Raw genomic sequence first — 12500 nt, forward strand, 5'->3', positions numbered from 1 at the left:
GAATACTGATATTGTTTATAATAGAGAGGAGCTCATTATTGTATCCTGTGTCAGTGTATAATTATTCAATTATGTAATTGACAATGGTCCGAGTGTGGACCTGCCCATGTATATATACCCCCACCCCTTCACGTGTTCTGGTGATACCTGACGAAGACCGCACAGGTCCAAACGTTGTGTTCGTTTAATAAATCACTGTGGGAGCAAACAAGCAGTGTGCCGATATTCATCTTTATTCAAGTTTGCCAGTATTCGTATCCTGCCACGTGCACTTTCCAGCACCAGGTTGACTACAGTCAATGGTAAATGGATGGTTAACGCACTGCACTTGTATAGCGCTTTTATCCAAAGCGCTTTACTACGAAGGCCTCTCATTCACCCGTTCATACACACATTCACACACACCGTGCAAGGCGCTAGCCTGCTCATTGGGAGCAATTTGGGGTTCAGTGTCTTGCCCAAGGACACTTGGACATGTCGTCAGGAGGAGCCGGGATTCGAACCGCTAACCCTATGATCATTGGACGACCCGCTCTACCTCCTGAGCTACAGCCGCCCCCGACTCGTTCCAGAGCAGTACGTCAACAGAGGTTTCATCTGTCTGATGAACAGACTGATAAAATGTCAAGTCCTGGTCCTAGATAAAACCTTATGACGTTAGAAAGACGAATTGATAACTGAAAAGTCCTTGAGTTCAGACTAGGTTGCATCTAGTCCAGGTAACCAGGTGACCAGGTAACCAGGTGACCAGGTGACCAGGTGACCGTGACGTACCTTGTCGTCTGTTGCGGTCTTGTCGCCCTTCTTTTCTCCCTCGGGATTGGCTGAGAGAACACACCAACGTCAATGACAAAGGTTCCAAACATCCAACAACGAATCAGCATCCCAGCTGCTCACCCCCACACCCCTCCATCCTGTCATCCCTCCACCCCTCCTCCCTCCATCCTGTCATCCTTCCACCCCTCCCTCCATCCTGTCATCCCTCCACCCCTCCTCCCTCCATCCTGTCATCCCTCCTCCCTCCATCCTGTCATCCCTCCTCCCTCCATCCTGTCATCGCTCCATCTCTCCACCCCCACCCCTCCATCCTGTCATCCCTCCATCCCTCCTCCCTCCATCCGGTCATCCCTCCATCTCTCCACCCCCACCCCTCCATCCTGTCATCCCTCCATCCATCCTCCCTCCATCCGGTCATCCCTCCATCTCTCCACCCCCACCCCTCCATCCTGTCATCCCTCTATCCCTCCTCCCTCCCCCCAAATCTTGCCACAGTAACATCTCCTCCTACTGGTGCTACAGCATCATGGCTGTGATAGTTTTCCTCCAGGCAGGCTGGAGGAGAGGGAGACAGAGTGTGACTCACCCCCTTCACCTCCTCCCTCCTCCTGTTTGGGATGAGACTCCTCTTCCTCCATCATCATCATCAACATCTGGACAGAAGGGGAGGAAGATGATGAGGTGCAGACGCACAGAGCATGACAGGCGTTGCTGTGGACACCACTCTAGTCACTGATTTCATCATCATCATCACCATCATCATCATCATCACCATCACCATCACCATCACCATCACCATCATCACCATCACCATCACCATCACCATCATCATCACCATCATCACCCTCACCATCACCATCACCACCATCATCATCATCATCATCACCATCATCACCACCATCATCATCATCACCATCATCATCATCACCACCATCACCATCATTACCACCATCATCATCATCACATCATCACCATCATCATCATTATCATCATCACTTTTTCTAGTCACACTCACATTCTTCTTGTCCTCTGATCCCTTCTTGCGTTCCTTGTTTGCCATGATCACTCCGACACGCAGTGTCTCAAACACTGGGTCAGTCCTGTTAGTCTGGGCTGGAGATGCACACACACACACAAACACACACACAGTCAGAGTGTGGGTAGGAGTGAGGGAGTGTGGGAAGGAGCAGGAGAATGAGGGAGGGTAGTGTTGGGAGGACAGAGGGGCGTCAGGTCTGGGTCGGGGTTGGCATCAGAGAGGTCAGAGAGGTCAGAGGTGACTCACAGCAGGGGAGCAGCTGGGAGACCGTGGCATTTTGCTGGCTGCTGTAGAGAGGAGAGCTGTAGGCCCTTCTGAACCCAGGAGGCTGGGGGAGGAGAGGAGAGGAGAGGAGAGGAGAGGAGAGGAGAGGAGAGGAGAGGAGAGGAGAGGAGAGGAGAGGAGAGGAGAGGAGAGGAGAGGAGAGGAGATTAATAAGAGAGTAATAATAAAATGACATCCAGGCGGAGAACAAAGACGAGTTTGAGAAGACGGTAGGCTACTCATCGAATGTCGTGCCGTGTATCATGGCCTTCATAGAATGTGAGAAATGTAATGATCCAATGATAAAAGGTGTCTTCATTCATAGACATAGTGAACCAAGCCTGCTAAATCTGCTCAAAAGCACCACCTGGTGGTGGCACGTCACTGAAATGGAATAACGCAGGCTGAAATCAGACAGGATTTCCCCCGTGAAATCCTGCGATGGTGAAATGCTGCGGCAGGGATAAGTGCTGGAGGCTCCCGACTGTGCTGTAGGACCTTTATATACAAATAAAGTTTGATTTGATTTGATTTGATTTCTACCTTAACGGACAAAGCGCTTTGCAATGGCCTCTCATTCACTCATTCACACACACATTCACACACCAAAGGTGGCAGCTGCCATGCAAGGAGCCAGCCTGCTCATTGCGAGCATATTGGGGTTCAGTGTTTTGCTCAAGGACACTTCGACATGTGGACAGGAGGAGCCGGGAATCGAACTGCCGACCCTACGATCATTGGATGACCTGCTCGACCTCCTGAGCCACAGCCAGAGAGGAGGAGGAACAGGAGGAGAGAGGAGGAACAGGAGGAGGAGGAGGAGAGGGAGGAGGAGGAGGAGAAACTCACAATCTTGCCGAAGCAGCGCTGGAACTCGACGTAGGACTGACACTGGTGGTGGATGTTGGTCTTGCAGTCCTTACACCTCAAAGCAAACTTGTTATTGACTGAAAGAGAGAGAGAGAATACAGGTACGGCACTCATACCCCGTTCATCGTCTCATCGTTAACTAGACGAATAAAGTTCTCTGAATCTGAATGCGTCCGATACTCCACACTCCTCTGTCTCACCAGAAGGAGTGACACAGCGGTCGGTCTGGTTGACCGGGGCGAGTCTCTGGACGATCTTGTCAAACTCACAGACCTCTTTTCCGTGTTGTGTTATTGTCTCAGGCCGCCATTGTAAATAAGAATCTGTTCTTAATGACTTGCCTGACTAAATAAAGGTCAATAACTAAAATAAAAGTTGTATTGTGTTGAGATTTAGAGAGATACAGTACATTGATTTGGGGTTTCAGAGGTGGAAAGGTACAGCAGGTTGGGTACTTTTCTAAGTGGGAAGCCGACAGACTCACGGACTATCATGCGGGCGCAGACGTCGCAGAACTTAGGCTTGTTGCAGTAGTGGTCCTTAAACTTGTGGGGCTTGTCGTTGATGGGCCGGACAGGCTCGGACAGAGGAGGCTCATCCTTCTCCTCCTCCTCCACCTCCTCGTCATAGATGAAGTACACCTGCTCAGGGAGAGGGGGGGCGGAGGGAGAGGGGGGAAGGGGTGGAGGGAGAGAGGGGTGGAGGGAGAGAGGGGTAGAGAGAGAGGGATAGAGGGGTGGAGAGAGAGAGGGGTAGAGGGAGAGAGGGGTAGAGAGAGAGAGAGGGGTGGAGGGAGAGAGGGGTGGAGGGAGAGAGGGATAGGGAGAGAGGGGTGGAGGGAGAGAGGGATAGAGAGAGAGAGGGGTGGAGGGAGAGAGGGATAGGGAGAGAGGGGTGGAGGGAGAGAGGGATAGGGAGAGAGTGGTGGAGGGAGAGAGGGGTAGAGGGAGAGAGGGGTGAAGGGAGAGAGGGGTAGAGGGAGAGAGGGGTGGAGGGAGAGAGGGGTAGAGGGAGAGAGGGGTGGAGGGAGAGAGGGGTGGAGGCAGAGAGGGATAGGGAGAGAGGGGTGGAGGGAGAGAGGGATAGAGGGAGAGAGGGGTAGAGGGAGAGAGGGATAGGGAGAGAGGAGTGGAGGGAGAGGGGTAGAGGGAGAGAGGGGTAGAGGGAGAGAGGGATAGGGGGAGAGGGGTAGAGGGAGAGAGGGAGAGAAGGAGAAAGGGATGGCAGACAGAGAGAGAGAGGGATGGAGGGAAGGAGGGCGCCAATTACACAAGAGAATGTAACAGGTGCACATTTTTGTAGTTATATATAGCATGCACAATTACACATCCTCACACACACAAACACACACACACACACACACACACACTGAAACACACATGCATGCACACATGCACGCACACACACACCTATGGGGGGTGGAAAGTGCCACTTATTTGCTAACTGAGCAGACACACGTGACGAACGTCCCCACGTGACCACGTGTGCTATTCACTAACGTAGCTAACCCAGTAAACGCTCGTCAGGGCCGGGGGTACTTGAGCACATGTGCTATTCGCGTACGTAGCTAACATCGCTACTTGAGCACGTGTGCTATTCGCGTACTTACGTCGCTACGTGAGCACTTGTGCTACAGTAGAACCCCACTCATCCGAACCCAACGGGACCGCAGGTCGTTCGTATCTCTGAAATGTCCGGATGACTGGAACATATGTTAAAATGCACCAAATTCAATAAGTGGTATACTTGTTTCATATAGACTCATAATAGACAAATAAATACCCTTAATTATTTGTGAAAATGCATCAAAATTGCAATCAAATAGCCAACTAAACTCATATAGCCTAGCCTATAATAGACCTACAGTAGCCTATAATAAAATAACCGAATTTCCACTTGAGTGCGTGCTTTGATCAAATACAGTACTTTATTCTCAAATGAGGCTTACGCTGCATCGATAGGCTACTGTATTCGCAGAACAACATGGTATAGCCTAAAAACAACCCAACATTAGAACAATTAGAGCAAATGATAATCAATAAATAAATAAATGAAATGACAGACAAGTTGTCGTGTCTTAGGCTATTGTAGTCTAAAAGAAAGTCTCTAAAACAACAGATGTAGGCTAACGTGGCCTAGGCTGTAGGCTATTATTTAACAAATACAGTAGGTCTAGGCTAATCTACATGCTCACAACACGTCTGTGTTCCTGAAGTCCATTAACTGGGAACGAAAAATGACTCGATGCTCCTCTGCTTCAGGTTGCTGACGCGCTTTCTGGCTACCAAGGAATGCAGCTCTCGCAGCAGACTCGTTTGCGTTTTGCGCTCGACATTAAAGTAACAAAGAAATGAAACGTGACAGTAGGCTACAGCCTACAGGCAACATGTAGGTCTACATACAGTTATGTTTTTATTCACAGTAGGGTACAGTACTGTAATGAAAAGCCCACCAGTAACCAGATAGCAGGCAAAAAAAAAAGTTTTTTAAGCCTTTCCGGTAGTCCAGGAGGTTCGGATCTCTTAAGTTCGGATGAGTGGGGTCCTACTGTATTCCCTAAAGTAGCTGAGTAAACACGTCGTCGCCGTCAGTTAACGTGGTTAGGACTCTGGTCACCATAGGTAGGTAACCTGCTAGTTATCTTCTTGGCTACCATAAGGCTGATGTTATCATTTTTGCTTTTAAAATGTTTTATTCTGAAAAAAATGGCAGGTCATTTATTTATATATATGGTGCGTTCGTTTATAACTGGGAGGTGGCAAATTGAACTCGCACTTCCTCGTCGCAAATTCGGATATGTTTCTCAGCCCCCAGTTGCCGGCTGATGTCAATATCATATCATACCATCATCATATCATTCGCTATAGCTCGAATGCACACAGGTCGTAGGTAGGTATTTTGCCACTTGCGACTTGCCACGTCCGACCACAAACGAATGCACCATTAAACAGCGACCACAAACGAACGCACCATTAAACAGCAACTACAGAAATGTAGGTCAGCCTACATGGATGCAAAGCATTAACGAGCAAAAAATGAACTACTGGTCTCGCCGTCTCACTTGTAAAGTCGGGACGTAGGCTAATAATCTTAAATATCAAACGTTTGATATTATCGGGGCCGGTGCTAAAACGCCAATGGTTCCACAGTTTGGATGCAAACCTGACCGCACTCAGTGCAGGGTTAGTTAGGGCTACAATAATACGATTTTTTGAATCAGACAGTCTACACATAGGCTACATCTGTACATTAGGTTCCGTAACACAGCAGCACAGGTGGGTACACAGACACTCGCACGCGCACATGTGCGCTAAGCCGTTTAGGCCTATAATGAAATAGCCTATTAATAGAATTGTGAATAAATGACTTGAGCGTTTATGTTACACAGGCAGCAGGCTAACATAAACGTTGAAATTATTGCATTCTGTAGATGTTGCCAGACAGATGAGCCATAAGCTGCAACAACCTTGACAAGCAAATTGAGTGACAGCCTACAGATAAATCAGTGTTGAATGCAGGCTCATTGTTTGTGTAGGCTATTCGTTGGGTTAATCAGCCCGACAGTCTGATAACCCTAACCCTAACCCTACTGCATTGTAGGAATAATAGGTATGGCTACAACTACACACAGGCCACAAAATACAATAACAAAATACAGACAACAGTGGCCACTAAGGATTTTCTTTTCATTTTGGTAGGCTATCAGGGCTTTGTCCAGGACTGTCAAATACGCCTATAGACAAAGGCTATCCGATTAATAAATGCACGGCACTAAACTTCTGGTATACAGTATGTATAACGTGTTAGGCATAGCCTAAGCTTACTTTAGTGCACAGCAAACATTGCCTTTGCCCTTTAGGTCCCTTTATATCTGTAGCCTAATTGTTATTGTTGTTGTTATTATTTTACTATGTCGAATGATTTGCCTGTTTGTGTGCTGCGCGCACCATTGCATTCCTGTACCCTCATTTATTTAATGTATTTCGTTAGATAAAAACGAATAACGTAGGCCACAACTAGGCTACACACATAGGATATAGATAAAATGTAGTGTAAAACTAAATAATAAAAAAAACAGCGTAAAAACGCAGACCGCGGTTGAAATCTATCAATTTGAACGCTCAGGATAATTCCTAACCGTGACAGCCCTATGGTTGACAAGTAGTCATATTGAACAATACACTTTTTGGCCTTTGGTTTTGTGGCAGGCATTTTTGATATTTTTAATTATTGTTTATTTTGTATAGGTTACTCTTTAGTTAAAAAATTCTGATTCTTAACTTGAATCAGTGACTTTTCTACCATATTATTCCCTATGAGCCAGGTTATGACATAAGAGGCTGACAGAAAGCCTACTGGGCTATCAGGATCAAAAAACATTTATTTTGCCAATGAGCCTACTTCACAATATACTACGAATTTTCTTTCGGCCCATGGTGCATAACACAGATGGAGACATATTAGACAGGATGCAGGGACAATGTAAATAAATATAACACCAGTGAGTTAGCTACTACCACAGCACTTGGCGTGGCTGGAGAACATAAGCTAAGCCAAATGACGGTGGCAATAATAATATAACATAATTTATCTTGTCAGCAACACACAGTAAGCACAATAGTAGGAATAATAACATATATTAACCAGGTTATCTGTTAGTAGCCTGCTATTATTTAGACTCAATAATCTAACGTTAAGTTGTCATATCACTGATCTCACTGGACAGAGGCTGGCTAGCCATATCAGAGCTAACAAGAGAACTAGCAGCTTAAGTAACCTAATGATGGTGACGGCGACGTTCCTCAATACCACTCGTGGACAAGTAGCGACGTTAGCTACGTTCGCAATCGTAGCCCTAACTAGCCCTGCACTGAGTGCGGTCAGGTTCGCATCCAAACTGTGGAACCATTGGCGTTTTAGCACCGGCCCCGATAATATCAAACGTTTGATATTTAAGATAATTAGCCTACGTCCCGACTTTACAAGTGAGACGGCGAGACCAGTAGTTCATTTTTTGCTCGTTAATGCTTTGCATCCATGTAGGCTGACCTACATTTCTGTAGTTGCTGTTTAATGGTGCGTTCGTTTGTGGTCGGACGTGGCAAGTCGCAAGTGGCAAAATACCTCCCTCCGACCTGTGTGCATTCGAGCTATAGCGAATGATATGATGATGATATGATATGATATTGACATCAGCCGGCAACTGGGGGCTGAGAAACATATCCGAATTTGCGACGAGGAAGTGCGAGTTCAATTTGCCACCTCCCAGTTATAAACGAACGCACCATATATATAAATAAATGACCTGCCATTGTTTTCAAAATAAAACATTTTAAAAGCAAAAATGATAACATCAGCCTTATGGTAGCCAAGAAGATAACTAGCAGGTTACCTACCTATGGTGACCAGAGTCCTAATAGCCACGTTGACTGACGGCGACGACGTGTTTACTCAGCTACTTTAGGGAATACAGTAGGACCCCACTCATCCGAATTTAAGAGATCCGAACCTCCCGGTCTACCGGACAGGCTTAAAAAACTTTTTTTTTTGCCTGCTATCTGGTTACTGGTGGGCTTTTCATTACAGTACTGTACCCTACTGTAAAAAAAAACAGAACTGTATGTAGACCTACATGTTGCCTGTAGGCTGTAGCCTACTGTCACGTTACATTTCTTTGTCGAGCGCAAAACGCAAACGAGTCTGCTGCGCGAGAGCTGCATTCCTTGGTAGCCAGAAAGCGCGTCAGCAACCTGAAGCAGAGGAGCATCGAGTCATTTTTCGTTCCCAGTTAATGGACTTCAGGAACACAGACGTGTTGTGAGCATGTAGATAAGCCTAGACCTACTGTATTTGTTAAATAATAGCCTACAGCCTAGGCCACGTTAGCCTACATCTGTTGTTTTAGAGACTTTCTTTTAGACTACAATAGCCTAAGACACGACAACTTGTCTGTCATTTCATTTATTTATTTATTGATTATCATTTGCTCTAATTGTTCTAATGTTGGGTTGTTTTTAGGCTATACCATGTTGTTCTGCGAATACAGTAGCCTATCGATGCAGCGTAAGCCTCATTTGAGAATAAAGTACTGTATTTGATCAAAGCACGCACTCAAGTGGAAATTCGGTTATTTTATTCTAGGCTACTGTAGGTCTATTATAGGCTAGGCTATATGAGTTTAGTTGGCAATTTGATTGCAATTTTGATGCATTTTCACAAGTAATTAAGGGTATTTATTGGTCTATTATGAGTCTATATGAAACAAGTATACCATTTATTGAATTTGGTGCATTTTAACATATGTTCCAGTCATCCGGACATTTCAGAGATACGAACGACCTGCGGTCCCGTTGGGTTCGGATGAGTGGGGTTCTACTGTAGCACAAGTGCTCACGTAGCGACGTTAGCTACGTACGCGAATAGCACACGTGCTCAAGTAGCGACGTTAGCTACGTACGCGAATAGCACATGTGCTCAAGTACCCCCGGCCCTGACGAGCGTTTGCTGGGTTAGCTACGTTAGTGAATAGCACACGTGGTCACGTGGGGACGTTCGTCACGTGTGTCTGCTCAGTTAGCAAATACCCTACTAACACAGTGGGTTGCAGCAACGTTGCACATAAGTTGTACTTAGGTAAGTTGCAACGTTACCATCAGGCGATGTTGTGACAACGTCCATCTAAGGTCGAAAATAACTTTACCCTCCTAAGTCTAATTAGACTTTTCTGCAACGTTGCAGAAACATTTGCAATATGGGTCCCTGCAACGTCATTAAATAAACGTTGCAGTGACGTTGGATTAAAGTCCTATTAGGCTAGCATTAGGATTGCTATCGGGCTATCCCGTGACGTCACTGCTTGCTGGTTCACAGTTAAAGTAGGCAGGATTCTTTGCCAAACTGCTCCTGTCTTTTTTAATTTTTTTAAATTTTCGCTTATATCCTTCATATTGTACTGTATGTTGAGGTTAATAACGCATCTTAGAAATGTTATTGATTGTATATTTCCCTGTTTGTTATAAATTGAATGCTTTTTCATTAATTAAAAAAAAGTCTAACTTTTCGGTGTCGACCAAGATATCATTTTTCAAAAGACGTGTCGAGAAAACCCATTCATTCTCTCGGCATTATGGAACGCTTCCACTAGGGGGCGATGAGATCACTTTCCCTCCCTATAGATGGGTTCGCCGCCTACGTCACAGCAGAGCGAGCACGCAGCCTCTCGGTAAAAAGGAACGAGCGAACGAGGAACGAACTCGCTAGCTACTCGTTTCATGTAGCTAATTATGCCTCAAAGCTGCTGTGCTGTGAACTGTACAAACAGAAAAGGACAAGATGATGGCCTCAGATTCTTCAGCATCCCCTCGAGATGTCCCCCTTTTCAGAGGAACCGTCGAAAGCTGTGGTTTAAAGCCATAAAGAGAACAGATTGGGGACCAACAACACCACAGTGTGGTGCGCACTTCATCTCTGGTAAGTTATACCAGTTACCTCAGGGTTTTTTTCCTCATCAAATTACATTGATTTGACTGTTGGTTTAGCTATTTATTTGTTTACTTACCGGTAATAATTTAAGTAAACAGAAGTAACTCATAACCTGCACGCTAAACTAAGTTCAGGAATTGGAAGCCTAATGATAGCTAGCTAACGTTAGCTAATGCTAGCTAGCACGCTACCACGCTACCACGCAATCTAAAATGGCCGCTGGACTGAGGGAAATGTGAATATGTGTTTGTTCGACTGCTGAATTTGAGACTCACATTGGGAGCTCGCTCGTGTCAGGCTTTCTAAGGCCATCACGAATCTTAGGCTAATTTTACATAGGCAAAGGTGAAGGCGAAGCCAAGATAATGCTTTATATATTTTCCATTTGTCTGGAAAGTGGGAGACTGAGAACAATGCCACCCACGAGGTAAGCGGGTTACCATGGACAATAGCGTTATAGCTCGAAACAAAGATGGAGGCAGCTTTGTTTGCCACATTAGTAGTATCGGTGTGTATTGTTGGAGTTCGAGTCAAAAACAGGCGTTCCTGTTAAAACTGCGAGTAGTAACGCGTGATTCACAGGCCTTATACATTTATTCTGTGCACTGCAGTGGCTAATGCCTAAACTAGCTTCATGTTTCCCACACGATTGATTGATGATTGACCGCCATTGACCGCATCTGTCCTGGGCCGGCAGAGAATCAAAAAAAAAGAATAGAATAGTGGCGTGTCACTAATTACTTATCGGCTGTAATGACTTGTTGAATTGTTGTTTTAGTCGCTTCTTCCCCTCTGCCTACTTTCCCATAGGGTCCTTGTGTGTTTATAAACTTAATATTTTTTTGTTTATTGGGCAGACTATTGCAGTGTGGAGTTTCTGGGGGAGGACACTGTCGGTTGTCCCAGTATCCTGGCTCTCCAAAAAGGATGGGGGTAAGAACATGTTTGTGTGTTTGGTGTGCTACTTTTCAATTGTACAGGGAAGCGGCTACTAATGGTTTCACTCACAGTTGCAGATGTGTTCCTGGCCAATGAATGAGTCAGCCAACGGATAAAGAGCTGTGTGGAACCTAACCCTGGCTGGGCGCTCCACAGAGTCCGGGTTTTCCCAAAGTCCACAACTGGTACTGTTTGCATTTTAAGCTATTAAAAAATACTGATGGGGGTGGGGGGAAGATCATGACTCATTATTCTGAGGAAAAAAGGATGGCTGAAATGTATTGATTATGGTACTTTATGCACACAGATCATTACAAAGGTGCCAGGCTCATGGCAAAAGTCTTTGAGCAGCAGTCGTCAATGGACGAGTGCCAAGACGTTCGAAAGAGACGGCGCAACACACGCTATCACTCCAGTGACGAAGGTAATATACTAAAGTGCATTCAACAGTCCCAAAAGAGTAGTACTTTTGAAATCGAGTAATCTGAGCTAATTTACTGATATTCCACTACATATTCCAAGCCCCGGGCAGCCATTGGTCCCCACTATGCAGGCCAAAGACCAGGTGCCAGGTGCCGGAGTTGAAAGGCCTCTGCCAGCGGTCCAGTACAATCCACGTGTGCTGTACAATCCAGGTATGCATGTTTGTGTTGAAATGAAATGTCTATGCCTACTGCACACTGATAGTTGGACTATTTTTTTTTTAATTTTGAATACCATTTTACTCATCTTGCAGATTTTCCAAGCTTGTCCCATGTGGGCGAGCGGGGCCCAGGCCCCATGTATAGCACCCCAGCCAGATCATACAGCACCCCAGCCAGACCAGGTAAGAGTGGCATGTACTGCTGTGGTGTCTACCTGTCTTGTCTTTATTTAGTTTCCCTCCAAATGCCAGAAGCCAAAGCCAACACCATAAAGTTTCCTGCTAATCCCTTTAGGTTTTCAGTTAGCTCTGTGATTGGCTTTTTTAGATTGAATACCATTTACTCATCTTGCAGATTTTCCGAGCTCATCCCCTGTGAGCGAAAACCATGCACACCAAGGCTTCATGTATAGCACCCCAGCCAGACCAGGTAAGAGTGGCATGTACTGCTGTGGTGTTTTGATGTCTACCTGTTAATGTCTTAAT

General features: G+C 45.8%; 1 protein-coding gene across 1 annotated transcript in view; it reads right to left on the reverse strand.

The window, feature by feature from the left end:
• Nucleotides 1-12500, reverse strand: part of LOC311311783 (SH3 and cysteine-rich domain-containing protein 3-like) — a gene marked incomplete at both ends in the record, with an annotated part of 20469 nt that overhangs the window by 3567 nt on the left and 4402 nt on the right. The window contains 6 exons of the mRNA XM_084441548.1: nt 775-824; nt 1364-1430; nt 1793-1890; nt 2063-2144; nt 2930-3027; nt 3435-3591. Of these exons, the coding sequence (XP_084297674.1) occupies nt 775-824; nt 1364-1430; nt 1793-1890; nt 2063-2144; nt 2930-3027; nt 3435-3591 (552 nt within the window). The remainder of the gene's footprint in view (nt 1-774; nt 825-1363; nt 1431-1792; nt 1891-2062; nt 2145-2929; nt 3028-3434; nt 3592-12500) is intronic.

The sequence above is a fragment of the Borostomias antarcticus genome (assembly GCF_949987555.1).
Source record: "Borostomias antarcticus genome assembly, chromosome: 7".
NCBI classification, from domain to species: domain Eukaryota; kingdom Metazoa; phylum Chordata; class Actinopteri; order Stomiiformes; family Stomiidae; genus Borostomias; species Borostomias antarcticus.